The sequence below is a fragment of the Neovison vison genome, chromosome 4 (assembly GCF_020171115.1).
Source record: "Neovison vison isolate M4711 chromosome 4, ASM_NN_V1, whole genome shotgun sequence".
Lineage (NCBI taxonomy): Eukaryota > Metazoa > Chordata > Mammalia > Carnivora > Mustelidae > Neogale > Neogale vison.
This window is the reverse complement of record NC_058094.1, coordinates 214080796-214105592: the sequence shown is the minus strand read 5'-3', so window position 1 is coordinate 214105592 and position 24797 is coordinate 214080796. Positions and strand designations below refer to the sequence as shown.

At 49.5% G+C, this 24797-nt stretch overlaps 1 protein-coding gene across 1 annotated transcript; it reads left to right on the top strand.

The window, feature by feature from the left end:
* Positions 1-7657: 7657 nt before the first annotated feature.
* FAM180A (family with sequence similarity 180 member A) lies at positions 7658-23822 on the top strand. The gene is made up of 3 exons (XM_044246646.1): positions 7658-7988; positions 18500-18600; positions 20042-23822. The coding sequence occupies exons 1-3, from the start codon at positions 7913-7915 to the stop codon at positions 20384-20386; spliced, it is 522 nt and encodes a 173-aa protein (XP_044102581.1). The 5' UTR covers positions 7658-7912; the 3' UTR covers positions 20387-23822.
* The last annotated feature ends 975 nt before the right edge of the window (positions 23823-24797 follow it).

The following is a 24797-nucleotide window of genomic DNA, read 5'->3' as shown; positions in this document are numbered from 1 at the left end:
TGGTAACTTTGTTTGGGGGATCCCATTTGGCAGTTCCTTTTCCTAAAGAAGAAAAAAATCGTCCCCTCACAAAGGACAACGCCACCACTTACGTTTTCCCCCAGGGGCTTGTAGCGGTGGATGCCAGCGAATGTTCGCCATCTGAAGGCAATTGGGACAATTCTAAGAGGGACTAGTAGCATCATTGTTGTCATTCAAAAATCTAAAGGATGGATGGGAACCTCTAGAATTTGTTCCAGCTAAATCTGTACATATGCTATGTCCCTGTTTTAGCTACCCCCCCCACCTCCCCACCCCCCCACACACACATAAACACACCCTCGAAACAAGGAGTGTAACGGGTTAATCTGAGAAATGCAAAGATCCCAGACTGGACAAAGTCCAACAAAAATACAGTCTTCTCTCTCTGGCCTCCAGAGACAAGGCACCTGCACCTGCACCTGCACCTGCACGGAGGGGACACGGTCACGTAGTCTACACAGCAGCCAGGCGGCCCGGTAGATCACACTGCAGACGTTGCAGGGCTGTGTACGCCCAGCTCCAGAGGCTTTGCCCGGGCGGCCAAGCTTGACAGTATTTCCATCAGTGGAGAGATCTGGCCCATTCTGTTCAACTGGCCCATCGATTCACGGGCCTCAGCTTTTCTCCCCCAAATTACCGCTCTGGCTCGCAGAGCTGGCAACAACTAGAGGTGGAGGCGTTGCATGGTAGGAGAGATGAATTACCCTCGTGTTCCTTTTACTCCGTGCACAGCGGGCCTCTGCGTGGCAGGACGGTGGCCGGGCCCGGGCTGGCTCGAGTGAGCACGTACCACTGAGTCACTGACACTGGCAGCTCTTCCAGGCCGGTGACTTCTCTGCCTGAGAGGCTGGCATTCATAATTACAGCTGGGTTTCTGTTGTCGTACCAAATTACCTCACTTCCAGCCTTAAAATAGCATCCAGCCTTAAGGTGCTAACTGCGCAAACATGGAGGGAAGCTTCACAAGACCCAGAACCCGGGTGCAGAGCCAGGGGGCAGGGCTCGAAGCCAGACGCAAAGGTCCTCGCTGTTAAAACCTGTGTGTCCTCTCTTGTCTCCTCCTGGTGGAAACAGAGCGGTGCCATAAAATTGCCTGTTCCCAAAGAGAAGCGAGAATAACCTTGGAGTTCTGTCCCTGCCATGCTCCCATTCATTTTACCTACTTACTGGAAAGGATCTGCTCCCCAAGCCTTCCACATCACTCTCCCCCTTGGCCACTCTACTTTGCACCTCGGAGGCTTCCGCAGACCCCACTCCCTTGCCCTTTGGCTGCCCGCTGGGTTAGGCTGATGGGAGCAGAAGATGGGAATTAGGAAGTAGGAGAAGAGAGAGCAAGGCATCCTCTCCCCTGTTCCCCGCTAGGCTAGAGTTTGCCGTGGGTGTATCCTTCCCCCTGGGGCCACAGCTCCTGGCAGTGCCCCCTCCCCCCCCCACCCCCCGCTACAGGTCATTGCAAACAGTGGATTTCCTCCCCTTGTCCTGGAAGCCTAGGAGGGGCATATGAGTGTCTCGGGCTGTTGTCACAAAGCGCCAGTAAATCAGACGGTTGCAAACAACCGAAGGGTATTTTCTCCCGGGTCTGGAGGCTAGAAGTGTGAAATCAAAACGTTGGCTGGGCCATGCTCCCTCAGAAACATGTACAGGAGGATCCTTCCTTGCCCCTTCTAGCTTCTGATCATTGCCAACAATTGTGCGCCTTCCTTGGCTTACACGGCCATGGTTCCCGTCTCCGCCCCCTTCCTCACGTGGCTGTCTTCTCCTTATGTGTCTCTGTCCGTGTCCCTCTTCTGAGGATACCAGTCATATTGGCTGAAGGCCCACCCTAATGACCTCATTTTAACTTTATGACATCCGCAAAGACCCTATTTCAAACTAAGATTGCATTCCCAGAAACTCAGAGCTAGGCCTTCAGGGTATCTTCTGCAAGGACATATTTCAACCCACAACATGGGGTAACAGCCTCCACTGGGATGAGTCCCCAGATTGGTCCCTTAACCCTTTCACTCCTTTAGAAAGAGTGCCTTCATTGGACTCTTCGATTCCTTTTTCAGAGGTGCCGCCAGTTTTTTGCCAAAACCTTGATGGAAACTCCTACTGCCTGACTGCCTGGCTGGTAGAGCACCTACAGAGTGCCAGAAGATTCTAGGGATACAATAGTGAGCAGACACTAGCTGAGTCCCTACATTCATGGGGCTCACAGTCCACAGCTGAAGAGGCTTAATCAAAATATCACAAAGTAAAACTGCAACCGGGCTGAGACACAGAGTTTAGGTTCACGGTGCTATGAACATGCTTGACTGGGGGAATCACTCTAGTCAGGGAGTCCAGGAAGGGCTTTCCAGGGAGAGGACACCTGCGCCAGAAAGCAAAGGATGAGTGGAGTCAACCAGATAAAGGGGGGAGCTTTGGTCCCCTTCTTGGCTAAGGGAGAAGACCCTGAAGAGTTACATCATGGTCTCCTTAATTCCTTCCACTGGGGGATCTATTCTCATTCATATCCCAACGCACCCACTAGTGACCGTCCTCTCTGAGAAGACTTGACACTCTCTCCCATCCTCATGGCTGCAGAGCACAGCAGAGAATCTGTCTGTCAAGGGGATGCTCAGAGAGTGAGAAGCCACGCCCGGGGCTCACCACAGTCCAGAGGGCTCGGCAGGGAGCGAGCGCCTCAAAACCGAGTAACACGAGGCCCAGCACACAACCTCAACACTTCCACACCGGAATCAGAGCGTCCCTGAAACCAGCTCCTCCTCTTCTGTGCTCCCAGTCTCAGCTGGGGACACCCCAGAACTTCCCGTCTGCCCCTCTCTCCCTCTCTCAGCTCTTACTCTGAGGGATCACTGTGTGTCCCTGATTTGGCCTCTTCGATCATTCTCGAATCATGCCCTCCTCTCCTTTGCTACTAGCTCCTGCCCTGATTCAGATCCTTATCATCTTTCCCTAGAACTTTGCCTCTGCCCCTTCCTTGACTGGCCTCTACCCTATCAAATCCAGCCTCTGTAGCAAAGCCACCATAAACTCAGGGGCGGCCTCCAGGACTCTATTTCTGGCAGAGAATGGTCCAGGTGTGGCACAGAAGATTCTCCATGACAGGGCCCTACCTCCTTACCAGCCTGCCTCCCACTGCTACCTGATTCACCCTTGACCTGCCAGCAAGGCCACCACTTTCGGTTCCATGTACACAGCAAGTTGTCTCTCTCCCCGCTGTGCCATTTTTTTCAGATTGTCCCACCGCCCCCATCATCCCTTCCCACACAACCGAATTAAATCCAGCTCATCCCTAAAACCTTAATTCAGGTGTCAGCTCCTCCAAGAAGCCTTCCCAGATAACCTTTCCCTCTCGTTTTCTACCACAGGGTCCTCCATCCTTAAACATCACATATTCTAAATAGCTATCAAGGTGTCTATTTTCCCGATTAGAATAAAGATGCTTGAGGCCAGGGGCCATGTGTCATTTGGTTTGACATGCCTACTGCCGGGCACGGAGCTGATGCTCAAAGACTAGATGAATGAAGGAGTGTATGACCAACAAATGGCTGTGGACCGTGTGGCGTCTGTGCCAGAGCCATCAGAATGAACAGGATCCTCCCCACCTGTCACTCCCTATCACCTGGGCCCAGCCCACCAGTCCCTCGGCTCCATGATGCTTCTCACATGGAGAAGCTGCTTTCCTGGTGTCGAGTTTTCCCTCTCCACCCTTTCGAGTGGGAGCGCTCGCCATTTGACAGATGTGCAACCCCAGCCCTTGATCTTTTCTAAGCTTTGGTTGGCCCTGGGTAGAGCGGGCTCATTTAGCGTATCCACTGAACAGAACTGCTATGAAAACGGAATGAAATAAAATAAGGTGTGTGGTCAGAACTCAGTAAGTGGTCAGAGTAACCAAGCTGTAAGGCGACCAGGGCTGACAAGAAGTATGTGGGAAAGTGCGGGGGATGGGGGGTGGAGTTGGAGGCAAAAATGTCCTTGAAAACTGTTGCCTTAAGGAGCCCCTCCCCCCACCCTCTAAGGGCTCTTTACAAAATCAGGGAAGTTCCACTGTTGTGGGCTTATTGTGTCATCACAAAAGGCTTCCATCTGCTTGCCAGTCTTACCCGTGTGCACAGAATTGCGCCTCAAACAAGAAAAACAAGAAGTGGGGGAGGGGTGGAGATCAGTGCAATTAGGTCAGGGTTCCCCAAGACTTCAGTGAGGCTCCTGGAGGAGTGAGGCATTTCCCTCCTGCTGCCAGGTTGTAGTGGTGGGAGAGAAGGCCTAGTTCATCATCTTCCGAAATGAAATTTGTTACAAACACATTCGTTCCCAGCCCAAATCCAAAAGCCAATCCTCAATCCAGCTGAAGAATTAGGAGGTGACAGTCTGGGGATTTGCGCCTACCTATGAAAAAGTCCAGGACTGGAAGCCAAGAGTGTGATTTCTGGCCCTGATTTCCCTGCGTCCAGGCAGTCATTTCCATATTCCCTCCCCAGCACTGCCTCACTCAGGGGAGTGTTGGTAAAAAAGCTCTAGGGGGCTTTCTCTGCTACCAATAAATATTCAATGGACAGCTAGAGTGTCTAGCCCTATGCTAGGTCCTTTGAGTAATCTTCACAGATTTAAGAAGGAAGGACACTGGATAGCAAAAGAAACCATCAACAAAATGAAAACACAACCTACAGAACAAGAGAAAATACTTGCCGATTATATATCTGCTAAGGGATTAATATCCAAGATATATAAAGAACTCAAACAAACAAAAAAGAGAACTCATACAACTCAATAGCAAAAAGACAATCTGGTTAAAAAACAGGCAGAAGAGCTGAGCAATTTTCCAAAGAATACATACAAATGACCAACAGGTATATGAAAAGACACTCAACGTCACTCTTCACCAGAGAAATGTAAATCAAAACCACAATGGGATATCACCTCATACCTGTTAGATTGTCTATCATTAAAAGACAATCAATTCTAAGTGATGATGAGAATGTGGGAAAAAAAGAACCCTTGAGCACTGTGATTCAAAGTGTAAATTGGTGCGGCCACTGTGGAAAACAGTACAGAGGGGCCTCAAAAAATTAATAATAGAATTATCATATGATCCAACAATGCCACTTCCAGGTATATATCCAAAAGGAAATGAAATCCCTATCTCAGGCGCCTGGGTAGCTCAGTGGGTTAAGCCGCTGCCTTCGGCTCAGGTCATGATCTCAGGGTCCTGGGATGGAGGCCCGCATCGGGCTCTCTGCTCAGCAGGGAGCCTGCTTCCTCCTCTCTCTCTGCCTGCCTCTCTGCCTGCTTGTGATCTCTCTCTGTCAAATAAATAAATAAAACCTTTAAGAAAAAAAAAAGATTCTTTAAAAAAAAAAAAAAAAAAAAAAGAAATCCCTATCTCAAACTGACATCCACACCCCCATGTTCATTGCAGCATTATTTACAATAGCCAAGACATGGAAACAAGCTAGCATCTACTAACAGATGAATGGTTAAAGAAGACATTACACACACACACACACACACACACACACACGGAGGAATATTTTCAGCCATAGGAAAAGGAGGAAATCACACCATTTGCTATAACATGGGCAGAACTTAAGGGCATTATACTAAGTGAAATAAGTCAAATAAAGACTAATCCTATATGATCTCACTTACATGTGGAATTTTTTTAAAAAGCCAACCTTTAAAAAACAGAACAGATTAGTGGTTGCCAGAGGTAGAAGAAATGGGTGAAGATGGGTCAAAGGTACAAACTTCCAGTTATAAAAGAACTATGTCTGTGGTATATGATGTACATCACAGTTATTCTATCTAATAGTAATTCACCGTACACGTGACAGTTGCTAACAAAGTAGATCTTATGGGAGGGGATGAATGTTAACCACACATACTGTGTTGCTCTGGCTATAGAACCTACCCTCTTACCTTCTAGCCTTGCTCTGCCCACCGCGGTAGTCACTGGTCACATATAGCTGTGGAATACTGAGAATGTGGCTAGTCTGAACGGAGATGTGCTGTGGGAAATACACACTGGACTTCAAAGACTTGGTCTGAAAAATAAATCAAAAATATCATGTTGATATTTATATTGATTGCCCGTAGAAATTATATTTCAGATATATTTAGTTGAATAAAATATCTTATTATGATCGCTGCAACACTGTTTCTCTTCACTTTTTTTAATAGGGCTCCCGGAAAATTTTAAATTACATTTGCGGCTCACCTTGTACGTCTGCAGGACAGGAGGGCAGTCCTGTACTGACCTCATAGCTTGGGGCCAGCATTAAATCAACCAAGACAAGGAGAGGGCCTAGTGCAGGGCCTGAAAAAAATTAAGCACAAGAACTATTGTTAATATTAGTAAGATTAGTGGTTTTCAGATTTTATAGTTGTTTGTTTTTCAAGCCACTTCTTCTAACAGATTTAGGAAAGGAGTTCTGGGGGCGCCTGGGTGGCTCTGTCAGTTAAGCATCTGTCTTCGGCTCAGGTCGTGATCCCAGGGTCCTGGAATCGAGTCCTGTATCGGCTCCTTGCCCAGCAGGGAGTCTGCTCCCCGCCCCCCACCAACACACACAGCTCATGTTCTCTTTCTCTATCTCTCAAATAAATAAAATCTGGGGCGGGGGGGGAATGGTGTTCTGATCAAAGCAGAGAGAACTTGGGTTCTCCCCAGGGACAAATTCACCCTAGGCACCACCTCCATAGATGGGAAACCCATACAGTCAAGTCATCCTAAAATGTCCTTGAAGCTCTAGAACCTTCAGAGAAGGTGAAGGAGTGATATGAGACAAAAACCATGATGTCTGCCTGTCAATGGCAGTACTTGAAAAATGACCATGGACTTCAAATGCTCTTGCCAGAAAAAAGGAATGATAATCACATAACATGATAGACATGTTAGCTAACGCTCCAGTGGTCACCATATTGCAATATGGAAGTGTGCCAAATCGAATCAACCCATGTACACCTTAAACCTACACAATGTCATATGTCAATTACATCTCGATAAAAGTTAATTAATCAATTACCCAAGCTCATGGAAAAACACTACCGTTTTGCCTGGGAGAATCAAAGTGGTTTGGTCCCAGGTCTAGCTAGATACAGTCCGGAAATCGGGGTGTCATGAACGCGAATGGGAGGAGAGGGCCACCGCGGGTCCCCAGATCATTAGCTGCTTATACAATATCCATGGACCAGAGCAGTCCTCACAACTGCTGATTCCCCGTCCATGTACAGCCTGGGGAAGGCTCTCAGAGCTGACGCCAGGCACCAAGATGGCTAGGTCCAGCTCCAGGGAAGGGCGGCAAGTGACACTCAGCCCAGACACCACAATGACTCCGCTGTCTTGAAGGCAACTCTGGGCTGTCAGCCCCTGTGTCTGCCAGCCAAGCCACCCAGCTCTCCCTGCAAGCCTCGCCCCTGGCTCTCCTGCTGTGTGTGTGTGTGTGTGTGTGTGTGTGTGTGTACGGGGACAGCAGCCAGCTCTCTGCCGGGCTCTCTAACAAGTTCCACGAGTCTGTTTGTTAAAGAAAAATTCCAGTGGGTCCATCCAACACATGGAACTCAAGTACAGAAATTATATTTATCCGCCCTACTGCCAAGGAGATCACATGCCCTGTGAGTCACTCCAGATGTGCTCAAAAACAGAGTCTCTCTGTGGAAGCCCAGTCCCCCAATCCCGGAGAGAGTCAAATTAGCAGAAGTCCCAATTCCTGCCCCCCCACTCCCCGCCCCCCAAGAGGCTGCCTCTGCCTCCACCCTTCTGGGGCAGGAGAGGGCATCTGTTCACTTCTGTAAAGGGAAGGGGGGTACGAACTATATCTTCGCTCTGGGCAGACCGGTACGGGCATACCTGTAGCTCCTGAGGTCCCACTGGGTTTGAGGACAACTTTTCACCTTTCTGGAAGAGAAGATGTGCTGGAAAACGCTGCTGCTTCTGCTGTTGTGCTACAATGCCCAGGCTACTGTGCCCCATAGGTGGAGCAGGGGTAAGTTGCTTTCTATTTGTCTGTTTGATGTGCATTACTCTTTTATAAATACAATTAGGAATTGGGGGAAGAAAGAATAAGGTGGTAAAAGGAGATTAGAAGCCCTACATCACACCCCCCCCTTTATCTCCTCTCTGCCAATGGCTTGATGCTTCTGGACATGTTAGAAGGTGCTAGAAGCTGATGAGGGATGGGACACTGAAAAATACCAAAGCCGCTGAGGGAACTCAGTCGAGGTGAAGAACGCAGAGGGCATGCCTTTCTGACATGCCAGAGCTAAGTCATCTTTGCTTCTAAGAATGTGAGCATTCTTGAGCAGCTCCCCCACCCCCAGCTGCCGCAGCCATGCAGGGCATGTGAAGAGCAGGTACCAAGACTGATGCTAGTATAGTGGGACGGTGGGTGCTGGGGTGCAGAAGGCCTGCTAACTGGGGGATCCCGACAAGAGGCCCAGGGCATTGGCTGTCCACATGGAGGTCTCCATGCTGCCTCTGAGCAGGGGTGGACAATCTTTCCATCTGGGCAGAGCCGGCCCAGTGGCAGGAGAAGAGTGACCCTTTAGTGTTCCCTCAGGTGTGAGTGAGCTCCCACCCGCCCAGTGGTCCACCTCGAAAAGGAGGGAGCCCGGCAAGGCTGTTCCCTCGTGGCCAACTCCCTTTCCCTCAGGACCCCATGGCATCTTTTCTGTATGCTCAGGACTGGCTCCAGGTGGTAGAGCCTGGCAGCATGATCACTGCTGGGGACCAAGGGAGCAGTAGTGTGGACCCCTCTGTGCAGAACTCAACCCTCTCCACTGCCTAAAGTCAGCTGAGGTCTCTCTCCCCAGGAGCACTGTAAAAAGAAGGCAGGCCCATAGGTGTTTCTAGAGATCCAAAAGAGGACGCCAGACTGGCCTGGCGGGAGGGGTGGGGGTGGAGCTGAGCCTCCAGGTTCTCAAGGAAAGTGCTGGGGAAAGAAGGAGCCACCGGTGTGGACAGGAGATGCACAGAGCAAATGAACTGACACAGGTGGGAGCAAAAGCCATCCACTTACTTGGGTTTTATTCTCTCACTTTCAAGCTTGAGATCAGTGATTTGCCAATTCTCTGAGCTTACTCTGAGCTGAGCTGTGAAATGATTTTTATACCCAGAGGCAAATAATTAATGGAGCATTTTCCTTTTTTTTCTGGAAACATCACACACACACCCTCCCTGTTCATGATGTGCGCAAATTTTGGAGGCAACACTTAGGAGAGCAAAGAGACCGCGGCGTTACATTCAGCCACTTACCCCTGTGTGCTACCGGGAGCCTTCCCCACTTGCCTATTAGAAAAAGATGGTAATACCTACCCACCCCCCAGCCCCCCCCAGTGCACGGGCTGTTAGAAAGCCAAATGAGATAAGTGGATATCTAACAAGGCTGTAAACACCACAGCCACGTCATGGGCAATCCTGCAAGAAACTCAAGGATTTAAGCTCTGCCTCTCATTGGCTGTGTGATGTCTGGCAAGTCTCTTAACCTCTCTGAGCTTCGGTTCACTAACAAATCACGTAACAGAGCTAATCTTCACTGTGTGTGGTGAGGGTCATATCCAAAATGTAAATAAAATGTTTTGTAAATGGTGAAGAAGCTTATCAATGTGAATTATTACCTATTACTTAAACCAACGAAAAAAAATTCATTAAGGAAAATTTGAGGTTCTCACTTAACAGATGGTTCTATAGCAACATCGTGGGGAAGGTCGGCCCCTAAATAATAATAACAAATCTATCTAGAGACAGGAAGTCAGCACAGCTGGAACAGAGGCACTGATGAGGCAGCTTTGTTAAATCCTAGATTAGTGGTTCCCGGCAGAGTCAACAAGTGATAGCGTCCTTCCAACCATCATCAAAAGTCTTCCAGATAGTTTATTTTTTTTTTCATTTTTAACATTTTTTCCTAATTATAAAAGGAATAAACCAATTGCCATTTTTTTCAAAACGGAATGGGAGTCACACCCAAATAAAAATAATTTTTCCTAATGTATTTAACTCTTCCTTTTGCCTTCATCCTTACCCCAAACCCCACCCCAGCGCCAGGCCTAATTTAGAAGAATTCCCAGCCGGGGCCCCTGGATGGCTCAGTGCTTAAGCATCTGCCTTCAGCCCAGGGTGCTGGGATCAAGCCCCATCGGGCTCCCTGCTCAACCTGAAGCCTGCTTCTCCCTCTTCCACTCTCCCTGCTTGTGTTCCCTTTCTTGCTGTGTCTGTGTCAAATAAATAAATAATCTTTAAAAAGAGAGAGAGAGAGAAGAATTCTGACACAGCCTGAGGGTCTTCCCACACGGCTGCCTGCCCCTCTGCCCGAAAACCCTCCTCCATCCCACCTCTACCCTCCCTCCCCCATCCCAGCATCAGCACCCCAGCCTCCCCCCTCCCAAGCCCCTGCCCCCAAGTGGAAATGTAGAAATAAACCCAAAAGGAACACACCCTGCTGTCAGGACATTTTCCTACCATTTTCAGGGCCTCTCCCTAGAAGCGCTCTCTAGGATTCCGCCCTGGGAGGCGGCTTTCCATGCCAGGCCTGCCAGCCCGCTGCTCCAGCCCCACCAACATTACCCAGACCTGATGACTCCCCTGTGGTTAGCGAGGCCCGTCCGGAAGCCGGACACACCTGGCCCAAGCCCCCAGGTCCTGCCAGAACCCCACGTGGGGGCCTAAGGGGAACTAACTGGTCTTTAAAAAAAAAGAAGAAAGGGAAAAAAAAAATGTATGTATTACATACTATAACTGTTTTTATTAAATACATGCAAATTATTCTTTTTAAAAGTAAGTTAACAGGGAAGGCTGGCCCTTCAGTTACCTGGTGGAATTTATGTCATTTTCAGGAGTCCCTTTTAGTGCTGGGTGTGTTTTCCGGCATGAAGGGAAGGGCCTGTGATGAGTGTCCAGTAAGCACTGACTAACAGGACTCGTGTAACTGAGCGCCCCCCCACCCCGCAGCCCCAGTCACCCCCAGTGACCATCCGCACACAGGTAAGGAAACTGGAGGACCAGCCAGCAGTCGAGGAGCCCAGGATCACTCAGCTGGAAGGCTAGAGCTGGATATTATTGCCTACGCCACGTCTGTGGCATCATAGTCTCGGGTCCTCCCTGCAGCCCTAGGACCCCCCACCCAGGGGGGCGGGGAGGGGGGTCTGGGGGGCGCAATTTGGCCCCTTCAGGACCACTCCCAGAAGACCCCAACACACTGGGCCAAGATCCTGGATCCCTCAGAATGTCACTGCGTTTCTGAAGGGTTGGCCCAGGAGCAGAAAAGTAAATGACATCAGTAAGATCTCACAAAAGATCTTTCATAAAGGAGAGTTTTTCCTATCCACACCCACCATTTCCATGGAGTTGCTTCGACTGCTTCGTTAAAAGCATCGTATTTTGGCTTGATATCGTGCGCAGTCTGAATCCTTTCCAGCAAGCTCCTTGGTACAAATGGCGTGTACAGTTGTGTGGGAGCTGTGGTTAGCTTTAATACCGTTCTGTTCTATTAAACATATTTGGAAGATTGTGGGAAGGAAAATTTTTACCCCAGATTACAAGAAGTCAACGAGAAGGTCAGGCTGCAGAGAAAAGATGGGCTCTTCCATGTAAGCGACTTCTGTCTGTACGTCTGGGCAAGACAGCTCGGAAGGCTGAGGTGTGGGGGAGACAGGTGTCAGCCTTGACTAAGATTATTAAAAGGAGATTCTCCCAGGTGGGAATGCAGGCTCCTCGGAGACAAAGGGAAGAGGTGGTAGAGATAGGAGACCACATCTACATTTTGATAATTAGTCGGCACTTGGAACTAAAAATAAGTTCTAGAATTATCCTGTTAGAAAGAAAGAAAGAACTTAGGGGCACAGGGTGGTTAGTTGGTTAAGCATCTGACTCTTGATTTCGGCTTGGTCTTGATCTCAGGGTCTGGAGTTCAAGCCCCGCCTTGGGCTCCACACTGGGTGTGGAGCCTATTTTAAAATTTGGGGGGGAGGGGAGAGAAGGATTTAGTAAACACTCTGTTTGGAAAGAATGGGGTTTCGTGACAAGGGTAATTAATGTGTTTCTATGGGATCATGTACTCCTTCAATAGCTGTGGGCAGGATGCTATGCACTGGGAATACAGCACCAAACAAAACAGACAAGAACCCAGGCCCTCAGGAAGTGAGGGAAACAGATATAAACATGTGTATAAATAAGACAACCGTTTTTTTTTTATGAGAATAAATTAGGGACAGACTATAAAGGATTACAATTTTAAATAGAGAAATCAGGGAGGGCGTCCCTGAGGAGGTGACTAAAGACCTGAAGGAAACTGAGTAGTAAGCCATGCAATCCCTGGAGAAAGAATCCCAGGCAGAGGAAACAGAAGTGCAAAGACCCTGTGGCAGAAGATGCCTGGTATGCTCACAGAGCAGTGAAGAAGCCTGTGGCTGTGGTGGCAGCAGCAGGGGTGGGGTACGGGGAAATAACAGGCTCAGAGAGGCAGGAAGAAGGCAAATCATGTAGCACCTCGTAGCTACAAGATCATCTGATGGTCTTTGGCTTCTACTCTGAGTGAGATGAAAAGCCCTGACAGTTCTGGACAAAGGAGTGACAGCCTCTGACCTATGTTTTCACAGACTCACTTTAGATGCATTAAGAACAGAATGATGGGGCTCCTGGGTGACTCAGTCGGTTAATCATCCGACTCTTGATTTCAGCTTGGGTCATGATCTCAGGGTTATGAGTTCAAGACACACACTGGGCTCCAGGCTCAGCAGGGAATCTGCTTGACATTCTCTCTCCCTCTGCCACTCCCCCTGCTCACACATGCTCTCTCTCTCTCCTTCTCAAATAAATGAATAAATCTTTAAAAAAAAAAAAAAAGAATAGAATAGAACGAGGGTGGGAGCCAAGGATGGAAGCTAAGACAACTTTAGGAGAGGCGCCCAAGCCTTGAACCAGAGTCTAGCCGAGATGTTGCGAGTAGTAGACAGATTCTGGATATATCCTGAAGTAGAGCCAGGAAGATTCGCTGACTGGCGGCATGTGCAATGTGAAAGAGAAAAATAGAAGATGATCCCAAGGTGTTTGGCCTGAGCAACTGAGAGAGGTGGGGAAGACCACAGACAGCAGGATGGGTGTGCGGGGAGAGCCGTGCTCACACGCGCGTGGTATGTATGTGTGTTTGTGTGGGGGATGGGGGCGTATGGTGCACGTATGTGTGTGGTGTGTGTGCCTGTGTGTGTGGCATGTGGCTGGTATGTGTGGGGGTGTAAGGGTGTGGTGCATGCATATGTGGAGTGTGTGTGGTGTGTGGTGTGGTGTATGTGTGTGTGGTGTGGCATGCATCTGGTGTGTGGGTACGTGGTATGTGTGTGGCGTGGGGTGTGCAGGTGTATGTGTGTGTGTGTGGTGTAGTAAGGGTGTGGGGGTGGTGTATGTGTGTATGTGTATGATATGTGTCTGCTGTGTGCATATGTGGCATGTGTGGAGTGCATGGTGTGAGGTGTGGTGTATGTGTGTGTGGTGTGGCATGCGTCTGGTGTGTGTGTACGTGGTACATGTATGGCATGGGGGTGTGGGGGTGGTGTGTGTGTGTGTGATGTGTGTGGTGTGTGCATACATGGTATGTGTGTGGCATGGGGGGGTGGGGGGTGTGGTAAGGGTGTGGGGGGTGGTGTGTGTGAGTGTGTGTGTGTGTGTGTCTGTGTGTGTCTGTGTGTGTGTTGGGGTTGGCCTGGGTCTGGGGTCAGGTGAGGCAGCTGTTACAAAGGGGCAAGAACACGCCTGCCGGCAGCTGGGCGGCCTGATGTCGGGCCAGGAGGGCAAGGCTGGAGGTCAGTCCGGCAGTGTGTGCGGCCGGAAGAGGCTTGAGTGCGGGGATGAGGCAGGGCTCGCACCGCGAAGAGGGAGGTGAGCAGGGCAGCCGGTACAGCGGGCTTTAATTTTTTAAGACCGAAGTGTTCATGCTGATGCGCAAGATCCAGCAGCGAGGGGAGAGGCCAGATGCAGGAGAGGAGAGAGAACAGGTGCACGGCTGAGAGCCGCCTTCACGGAGGGGTGGCTCGCACACAGGGAGACATCTGCCCCACGGGGCGCACAGGCACAGGGGCTGAGGACAAGTCCAAGGGAGTGGACAAGACGCAGGCAGCCAAGTGAGGGGAACCAGGAGAGCCAGCGCGGTGGGGTGGCACGGAGAGGCCCCTGCCAGCGGAACGGTCGTGAGCTCAGAACAAGAACATGTAACACGGTTGTGGTTTCCCCTGGCCACGTTCGGGGGCACAGGCACGGCAGGGGACAGGTGACGAGACGGGCTATGACTTCGCCAAGTGGTTGCAGAGGCACAAAGGGGGAGCAAAGGAGTTGGGGGGGTCTATGTAGGACAGTGATCACAGGCCTGTAGTGACGGGACCTTGCATATCACAGGATTACAAATCAAAGTTAGAGAATTTTTAAAATCCTGTGTGGCAAGGGGTGCCTGGGTGGCTCAGTCGGTTAAGCAACCAACTCTTGATTTCGGCACAGATCATGATCCCAGAGTCGTGAGATCAAGGCCCCCACCGGACTCTGTGCTGGGTGTGGAGCCTGCTTAAGATGCTCTCTCCCTCTGCCTTCCCCACTCGACCGCTCTCTCTCTCTCTTAATAAAAAAAAAAAAAAATTACGTATGGTTCATTTCAGAATCTGTATCATACCAACTGCATTCATTCATAATTAACTACGCTATCTTTCCTGAGCCCAGGCTGAGGCCCAATACACCTACAGAAAGATAGCATTGTTCTCCCTATCAGTGAGACAGGGTCTAGGAGCCCGCGAGGTCTGGATTTAACCTCAGTCCTACGGCAAACAAATTGGGTGGCCTAGGGCAAGTTTCTTAACCTGCACGTTTCTTCATCTACGCAATGGCATGTTAGTACTCACCTCCCAAAGTGCGGACGGAAAGCCCAGGGCACGCTGACTAGCACACCGTGGGCTCATGTGCTGTTACAGTATCTGAGCTTCATGTTCTAACAACCTGGGTCTGAGGTCCCAAAGCATCTTTGAGCAGAAGATAGGGACAGAACATGCCCTAGCACAGGACTCTCGAATCTCTGGATCCAGATCCCCAATGGCTCAGTGCACCTGCATGACTTGTAGCAAGCAAATCCGTTGTTCTGTGCTGGTCTGTCCAATGTATCCTAGACCCTCAATGTCCCCCCGGCAAAGGCTCCTATGTCCAGGGAATCCGGGAGGAGGGGAGACACTCACGGTCCTCCAGCCCCGAGATCAGCCGTGTGAGCAGACCTTCGTGCTAGGAGACGTGGAAGCTTCTGATGTCCCCTGGTCACCCTGAGTGGTCCTCATGCGCATATTCACGTCCTCAAGAAACAGCTGGAGAGTGGGCAGGTTGCCGAGTATTGAGTGGAGAAGAGGAAAATAAATTGGCCCAGTTTTACATTAAGCAAAAGGCACAAAAAGTCAATAATTTCAACAAACCTGTCCCAGTAGCCTGCTTGCCTGAGGCTCCGTGCTCAGATGGGGCCCTTCTGCCCGTCTGGAGCCTCCCACACAGCTCCCTGCTGTCCCCTCTCTCAGAGAAGGTGTTGTCACTAATGGCTATCCTCAGGTCTCCCTCCCCTCAGTATGGTGAAGGCTGGGCTGCCCTAGGCAGTTTACTAATCACCCACAGCGAACTTAACAGTGACCTCCATCAAGGCAATGAGCTAGCTGCTGGCAGGACAGGAAAACCTCAGCAGAGCCTGAAGAGTCCCTGTGGCTGTTTTGGTTTTGTGAGGCTTTTTAAAAATGCCTGGCTCATTCCTTTTTTTTTTTTTTTTTTTAATTTTTTTAAAGATTTTATTTATTTATCTGGCAGAAAGAGAGTACAAGCAGGGGGTGCAGCAGGCAGAGGGAGAAGCAGGCTTCCCGCTGAGCAGAGAGCCCAATGCAGGACTCAATCCCAGGACCCTGAGATCATGACCTGAGCTGAAGGCAGAGGCTTAACCCACTGAGTCACCCAGGCGCCCCCCCAAATCCCTGGTTCATCTTTAAAATCACCCCCACATATATACTGAGCCTTCCCTTGAAGCCCAGGGTTATGCAGACATCAAGGTCAAGGAAGGGGAGCACAAACTTCCTCCCTCGCTTCCAGGAGCTGGCCGGCCACCCAGATGAACACCTTCAGGGTGACAAACGGCAAGATGTGAAATGTGGAGACAGGACACAGAGGGCATATGGAGCTAGAGAAAGGACACAAGTGGACAGCAGGGTTGCAGAGAAAGATTTCTGGGGGAGCAGGACTGTGTGTCTCACCACGCAGGAGCAAGTCTAGTTTAAAACTTTGCACATCCATGCCTCTGGGAGCTGGTCAGCTCTTATGTGGGCCATTTGCATTTCTGGCAGAGTCCAGCCTTCCCTGTCGTAGACAAGAATATCGGGAGTGACTGCGTATTTAACCTTTTACCCACTGTTTTGCCAGGGACCAGACATAGCTTATTTCTCGCCACCCCCCGCCCCACCACCAACATCTCCATGGAGGCAAATCTATCCTCTCCATGCCTTGCCTTGTTTCCAGTGAGCCAGACCCAGGGCCTCTCAGATGTCTGGACCCATGCTTCCACACCCAGGTCTGTAGTAAAGCACCTGCCAGACACTGGCACAAAGTTGGCACTTTGCTGGCAAAGAAAACAGATTTTGCTAAACTGCCAGCATAGGATCTAATGCTTGGCAATTCATAGGCTCTGGGGAAGCAGAGATGGTCACTCTGCCCGTCAAGGCCTCCTTCCATGCAGGGATTGCGTCAGCCTGCCAGGCTCTGCTGGGGTGTGCTGAAACCATATTTATGCTAGCCCGGGAGGAACCTGTGCTAGAGATAATAAATGAGTTACAGGCAGCGCCTGGGGGGTTCAGCCGGTTAGGCATCTGACTTCGGCTCTGGTCATGATCCCAGGGTCCCGGGATGGAGCCCCGCATCAGGCTTTCTGCTCAGGGGGGACCCTGCTTCTCCCTCTCCCACTGCCGTTCCCCTTGCCTCTGCGCTCTCTCTCAGTTAAATAAATAAATAAAATCTTAAAAAATATATTTAAAAATAATAATAAATGAGTTACAGAGTAAACAGTATTACAGCAATACGACACCCAACCACCTTTTTCCAGGAAGTAGGAGATGCCCATCAGTGAGCTTTTCAGGAAATGTCCTTTACACTGAAGACGTTTCATTTTTATCACTTCCAATAGAAAACCTTCTAAAATCCTTTGGCGGTGCCCTTCCTTCCCTAGCCAGAGGACGCTGGACATCCCTAGACTCTTGGTGGTTCCAAGGGCACCATGATCAAGAAGGAGAGCTGTGACATCCGGTTGTGCAACTGGCGGTTCACACAACTTCAGGGGGCGCTACTTACCTCCAAATCTCTTGGGTTTTTACAGCGGGTTGCCCCAGCTTCCACAGAAAAGAACCCATGTCTTGAAGAAGGTGCACCTTTCTTTTGTCAGCAGGCAGCAGGGGGACCAGTCACTCCTGCACAGGGCCCGGGTACGAGGTGGGGCTGCGGGGTGAACGGGGCTGTCTGCTCCTACCCAGCATGATCCTGGGAACGGCAGTTTGTCCCGAGTATTCCCATCCTCTGTAATAGCTGGTCTTCTTCACCTGTCCTCTGTCCATTCCCGATGCTGTTCCCTCCTCCAACTTCTAATGCAACTTCTAAATGCAGGCACCAAGGAATAACACGGACAAGTCACTGAGTCCACCAAACGTAACTCTAAGTCAGCCAGCCCTCGGGGGAAGCGCTGAGCTTGGCTCCTCACACCCCTACGACCAAGCATGAGGGTCTTGCGGCAGCTCCCTTCCTGTACTTTGTCACCTGTATTCACATTCTTGGCAGCCATGTCTCAGATGGTCGGGGACCAGCCAGAAGTCTGCTCCTCTGATTAAAAGGGTTACCAAGGGGCGCCTGGGTGGCTCAGTGGGTTAAGCCTCTGCCTTCCGCTCAGGTCATGATCTCAGGGTCCTGGGATCGAGCCCCATATCTGGCTTCCTGCTCAGCAGGGAGCCTGCTTCTCTCTCTCTCCCTGCCTGTCCCTCTGCCTACTTGTGATCTCTCTCTCTGTCAGATAAATAAATAAAATCTTTTTAAAAAATAAAATAAAATAAAAAGGTTGTCAATAAATATAAACCAGCCCCTCCTATTGATAAAGGGAACAGTATTATTAGAGAACTCATCTATTGAATTGGGAGGGGAGTGTCAGTTTGCTCATTTCAGTTTTATAGTTTGACATACATTCCCTAGGGGATACATACCCTTAGACCTGTGTATTTTTTTCAAAACTTTCTGGGATGATTCTGGTGAGCAGCCAGGTTTGAAATCATTGGCCTGGAACAGTAACATCTGACATGCCTGGGAGCTCTCGGGGACACACCCGTGTCATCTGCCACCTCTCCCCGCTTCCGGTCCACCACCACCTGGCGTCGGTCACGCTCCAGACGGGCTGGCTGGCCTCCGGGACGCATGCGCATCGCAGCCCCTCTGCCCCACGCAGCCCCTCGAGCGAACTCTCGTTTCTTGCAGCCGTGCTCTTCCCTGCTGCCCATCGGCCAAAGAGATCCTCATCGATGCCCTTGAACCCCGTCCTGCAGAGCTCCCTGGAGGAGGTCGAACTGCTCTATGAGGTAGGCAGAAGGGATAGTGGTCAACTCAAGTCACGCCAAAAGCATGTATTTTGGAGAAGGGACCTAAGCGCCGGAGGGACTGGTCCAGATGACTTTGTGGATTCGTGGCCTCCCGCCCATCCCAGAGTCAGGTCTTCCTCGCCTCTCCTCCCCTTTCCCACACGTTGTGACAGGGAATGATGGCATCAGGGGTTCCGTCGAGGCAAAATAGAGATTTCCGTCCAGTCCCCAGTCACCACCGCCAGCCGCAGAGGCGGGCAACATTCCCAAGCAGAGGCTTTGAGGCAGGACTGGTCTGGAGGGCTCGGGCAATGCCACGCCTGGTGTCTAAGCAGAGCCGCGTCTCCAGTAACTTCACAGCTGGGATAGCTCCATTTCTAACAGGCAAGGGCCGCCCCGAGGCTCTCTTCCTCTGCCCCCCTCCCGGGCCCCTGACACCCCACTCCTCCTCCAAGCCACAGGTGAATCCCCCAAGGCTGCTTGGATGGGTTCAGTGATCAAATTCCAGGTTCAGGATCTGAGCTGTCGTTCTGGTTCTGCCCCCATCAACTGGGTGACATCGTGTCGCCCACTCTGGGCCTGAATCCCGTCCACTGTTAAATGAGGAACTACAGTGATCTCCAAGATTCCCCTCCTGCCTTGACATCCTCTCACGGCCTCCACGTCCCAGAACTGTCTGGATAAGACACTGCCTGTGGAGGCCAAGCAGCTGAGCTGGCAGAAGAGGAAGAGGTTTCAAATCCTGCCCTGGGGGACAAACTTGGCCAAGTCTGGAACTTGGGAGCCACAGGAACAGATCTGTTCTAGAAAGACAGCAGACAGTAGCATGGAGAATGGGTTAGAGCCAGGAGGACTCGGAGACAGGGAGACAAGTTAGAATTCAGAAAAGAGGTATTTATGAGGTTCCTGGAAGGAGCCTGGCTCGGAGCCGGGGAGGCACATAGAAAACTCCTTGCTACTCTTAAAGAACAGTTGATAAATGAGGACAGATCTCTGTAGCCTACCTAATTCCTAGCACAATCCTCTGCATCCTTTGAATTCAGCTTCGGATTTTAAATTACCCAAAATAGTCAGTTTGTGCTCCAGGAGATCTTTGGTGGGAGGGAGGAAGGAAGGAAGGCAGGGACTGGTGCTCTGGCCAGGGCACTAGGAATAATAAGCGGTCCTTGAAATAGTGGCTCTGTACCAGGCACCGTATTAGATGCCATCTGTATTAGTCTCACTTACTTACAATATCCCAGTGCAGTATTGTTGTCACTGATCATCTCGCAGAGGAGGAAAGTGAGGCTCAGAGAAGTTAAGTAACTCATCCAGGGTTACACAGCTAGTGGGAATGTCGGAACTGCAGGCGCAGCTAGCTGCCTCCCCAAAAGAACATACGTGATAATGAATAAATACAATGATGTCCTCAGTGATGCTTGAATGCTTCCTCTCTCTCCAGTTCCTGCTAGCTGAACTTGACATCAGCCCTGACCTGCAGATCTCCATCAAGGACGAGGAGCTCGCCTCCCTGAGGAAGGCTTCTGACTTCCGCACCATCTGCAACGACGTGATCCCCAAGCGCATCCCGGACATCCGCCGGCTGACTGCCAGCCTCTCCAGCCACCCCGGCATCCTCAAGAAAGAGGACTTTGAAAGGACAGCGCTGACCCTGGCCTACACGGCCTACCGCACAGCCCTGTCCCAAGGGCATCAGAAGGACATCTGGGCCCAATCCCTCCGTAGCCTCTTCCAGGCCCTGCGGCACGACCTGATGCGGTCCTCGAGCCCCAGAGTGTCTCCCTGAGAGACTGGCCTGCACCAGGACCACAGAGCAGGGACCCATGCACACAGTAATCCAAATACTCTTCACTCCTACTCCGTCTACAGAGCCCAGCAACAAAGCCCATCCCACCAACTCAGAGTAGCCGAGGTTAAAATAAACACCGCCATGTTCTTTGCCCCTTATAGATTCCTGACCAGCACGTCTGACTCATGTCACAGTGCAACCTGTGCTGGAAAAAAGGGCTAGACCGGGAATTTGAGATGTCTCCAAAGGCCCAGTGATTTGCCTGGTGACATATAGAAGTCTCAGCCATGCTCCAACACTGAGCGACCGCCATGAACACCCAAGGCCAAGCACAGAGTTAGAGGAGACAGCACCGAGGTTTGGGCATGGCGGGAAGACCAGGGACAGACATCAGGCTGCGAGGTTGATTGAACATCTTTCCAAAGGTTCTATAGTAAGAGATTAAAAACAACAGCAACAACAACAACAAAACCCAACCTAGAGCTATAGCCAAATAAATACATTGTTGGTCAAAGATATACTTCTCACCTTTTCCAAAAGTCACAAAGAAGAGTCAGTTGGAGAATCAGTAATTTTAGGACCTATAGGTCTTGATTCTTCTTCTCTGAAAGCTGACCTAATACAGAGGAGAAACATGAAGGGGCCCGCAGGAAGGCTGCGAGCAGTCATGCCCTGCCTTCTGAACAGAGAGAGCAGGCTAATGCAGAGAGGGTCACCCTCGTCACCCTAATGCAGTGGTGGCATCAAAGGCCATGTCTATCCAGATGCTTAAAATCATTTAGCGTCATCAGAAAATGAGGTGCTTCCAGTAAAACAAATTTTTTGGACGATGGGATTTCCCCTTTCAAAGGCCAAAACTTTCCTTCGAGCAACATTAACTTGGTATATTTTTAAGCTCTACATATGAAACACCTTGGGCTTTTATTCAATATCTTTGAAACACTCTGATGAAGGAGTTGGATAAAATAAATTCTAAGATCGTTCTACTTCTGAAAGATCCATAATCACTGAGCTAAGTGAGCTATTACGGGGAGGACCTAAGGGTCCACTGGACTGTTTGCCCCAATCGTGGAAGGCCCCAGGCTTTGCTAATTCTGCATGTGCTGTGAGCTCTTCTGCTACCTTCCTCACTGTGAGGCTGTAAGATGCACTTTTCTTTCTTGCCAACAGAACCCACCCTTCACAGCATGTTCTTTCTTGGCACCTGCTATCCCACAAGATGGCTAGGCTTGTTATAATTCTACATTAAATATGAGAAAGTAGATGAAGATCTCTGCTAGCAGGAAAGCACTGGGCTCTAATGTAGACTCCCCACCAGCTCAGAGATCTTTCTGGCTCTCCTAGGTGGACGCTGAGTTTTGGAGGCCAACGTCGCAAGAGAGCTAATCTTCGAAAGAGTGAGACCTCATCGGGCTAACTTTGATTGTGAAATGGGTATTTAACAGTGTTCATCTGATGATGCCCAAAGCTGCTCTGGACTTCTTAAAAACTTTGAAGAAGTGATCGCCGAGCAGCATGAGCTGCATAATCACTTTGGAGAAATAGTAGGATGGAGGAAGAAGGTATTCATCGTCAGAGAAGAATACAGCTTGGCATCCTCATGTTCTTGGGTTCAGAAGATTAATAACTGTCAGTCTCACTGGTTCTCATTCCCTGGTTATACTTCTCTCTTACCTCCCTCAAATGCAGTCTCTGATATTTGCTTTTTGTTCAGCTTTTCTCTTTCTAATGTGTTCTCTTTGACATGGTCACTAAGCTGGTCTCTATTTTAGTTGGTGTCTCTTCTGCTCTATCTTTGGGCCCAATTCTGATTATCTTTGTATCCACTTCTTAGAGGCATCTCCCAGTCTCTTTTGGCTGACTTTTGCTCACTTGAGCTCTGCCTGCCTGCACTCTGACCCTCACTGTCTTTCCACCCCCTTTGGGTATCACTGACTCAAACAAAGGTCAAGGTATAGGGTTGGGATTTCCCAAAAGGAGGATTGGTCTCATGGTCTGCCTTCACTATTTGTCCTTTCCCTCGGTGTGGGGCAGGGAGGAGGTGAGCAGAGGCCTCAACCCTTCCACGTTGTGCAAAAGCCTGACCTCAGAGTCTTGCATCCCATCCTGGGATACCATTCCCCTTAGGTTGGATCTGAGTGCTTTCTTCCCGTCACTGGGTGGAAAGGCCGCCTATAAGCCCTGCCTTCCATGTGATGATATACATGGCTGCTCCGAGGGGTAGGAGATCCACGAATGGGAAGATGGTTCCCAGGACCAATGCTAAAATGGTGGTTCGTTCAACCTGCAGCAAAAAATTGAAGGCCTTATGTAGTTATAAATCGGGGCCCATATTTATGCAGCTGGCAGCCAACGACTGTAAAAGAAATAGAAACAAGAAGGGCATGATCTTTTTTAAGACAAAAGGAAATTTCATTTTCATACTAACTAGATGACCCTATTAATGACTATTTTAAGCTGAATACAAATTGTTTACCCACAGGAACAGTTTATAATAAGAACTTCACCTACATGCAAAATCAAATATAACACTCACCACCTCCACCCCAAGATCCCACCCTCTGCTCAATGAACAGTAAAGCGGTAGACTGGACAGAAACGGACTGTCCCATTTTGCCTCATTAATACCACACCGTAACACCACAAGCACAACCGGGTCACATTTTGCCATATGTATGCATAGACAGTAATCTAGAGCATGGTGGCTGCCATGGAAATTTGCCTGTAACTTATGGAACTTTTGGAAATTTTCCTATAACTTATGCAATTTGCCTGTAACTAATTCTGCCATCTCTATACCGCTGGGGACTTTTAGGATCTAAAAATTCTGGAAGCGTCTTCTGGAGTTGGCATCCTCCTGGCTACCTCTGGTGTCACTCAAGAGACAGTGAAAAAACATCATCTTACCTTGAATCTAAGAGAATCAACTGAGTGATAAATCAGTCAGAAGAGATTTCCACAGGTGAACGCTTGTCAAAGGTCTTTACATGGCGCCCCTTGGTTTCCTAACCCATTTTAACATCTTACATTATTTTTTATTGTGGTAAAAAAATACATGAAATTTACCATGTGAATGTCTAACTGGGCAGTACAATAGTGTTAGCCAAATGGCAGGACAGATCTCTAGAACTTTTTATCTTACAAAAAAATGATACCTCTGGAACAACTCCCCTCCCCCCTCTACCCCACAATGGCTGGCAACTGCCTTTCTACTTGATGTTACTAAGAGTTTGACTACTTTAGATACCTCATCTGAGTGGAACCTGCCTTCTATCTCTCAAGCATAGTGTTCTGGAAAGTGTTTTCTTCATCTGAAAAACAGTAGAGTCCCAAAGAAGAACTACTGGTCTTAACTGTGTCGCTCACCTTACCTAATTTTATTTAACAATTATTCACTTATGGTGTAATAAAAATGTCCTGATCAAGTTTACTAGGCTCGGTGGGATCTTTGTCATGTCAGATTAACTCACCAAGGACTTTGAAATGATCTAGGGGTTGAACAGTGGATGTTGAGTTCCGCAGCTGTTTATTATTTTCCAGCCTCTTTAATATTTGCCACCCAAACATCATACCTGTGGTCTTGTTCGTTCTGAGTCTCAAAATCAGCCCAAGATGAGGCGTGAATGTAACAAATACGGTAGCCAGACTTTCACATGCATTTAAAGAGATGGGTCATCATAGCCCACCCTACAATGGCAAGATAACCTGGAAGGGAACCTCGACTGTCCAAAATTGCCCCTGCCTTGGAAGTCTAGAAGAACTGGTTTTCTGGAGCCACTTCTCCAGTTTCTCTGCGTTTAGCCTGGGGATCATTTCCAACTGTAGACCTTGGAATGCCATTCTTGCATTCTGTGAATTCAAGAAAAACATGGGTAACCTTATCCACATGTCCCTTCTGAGAAAGGAGGCTGACAGCTTCTCCCGATCTCCAGCAGAAACTGCAGAGTGCAACAGCTGCCAAGGCCCTGACCCTGAACTTGTCAACGTCTTCCCTGCCCTCCCACCTCCTTCCTCCTAGCATCCCCCTCAAAGGGAGCTTTCTGCTTCTTTTTTGCTAAAGAACCTCAGAGAGGAGCCTTTGAGCACCTACTCCAGTCAAGAAAGACCACTGACATCTGGACTCCAAGAAAGAGCCTTTTGAAATGAGACGGGCATCTAGACTTTTCCAGAGAGGTAGCTACACTTCCCAACCTCCCTCAGAGTCTGTGGTCTTTCTTATAGGCTAACACCCTCTGCTGACCCAGATGCTTCCTATTCACTCAGACTCCGAAGTAAATGATCTTTGTCATTAGGGAAGTCCGAAGGGCTTAATATTGTACGCTCTGGGGAAGAATTTCTCCAGAATTATTATTTCATTTTCTCCCTGCCCGCAAACCCCTCTTCCTAAGGACTAGGCTCGTAAGTGCTC

Bases quoted from the DNA above. Each gene is read 5' to 3' on its own strand.
- FAM180A (XM_044246646.1), top strand. From the start codon at position 7,913: ATGTGCTGGAAAACGCTGCTGCTTCTGCTGTTGTGCTACAATGCCCAG. The intron at 7,989-18,499 runs GTAAGTTGCTTT...CGTTTCTTGCAG, and splicing joins GCCCCATAGGTGGAGCAGGG to CCGTGCTCTTCCCTGCTGCC. The intron at 18,601-20,041 runs GTAGGCAGAAGG...CTCTCTCTCCAG, and splicing joins AGGTCGAACTGCTCTATGAG to TTCCTGCTAGCTGAACTTGA.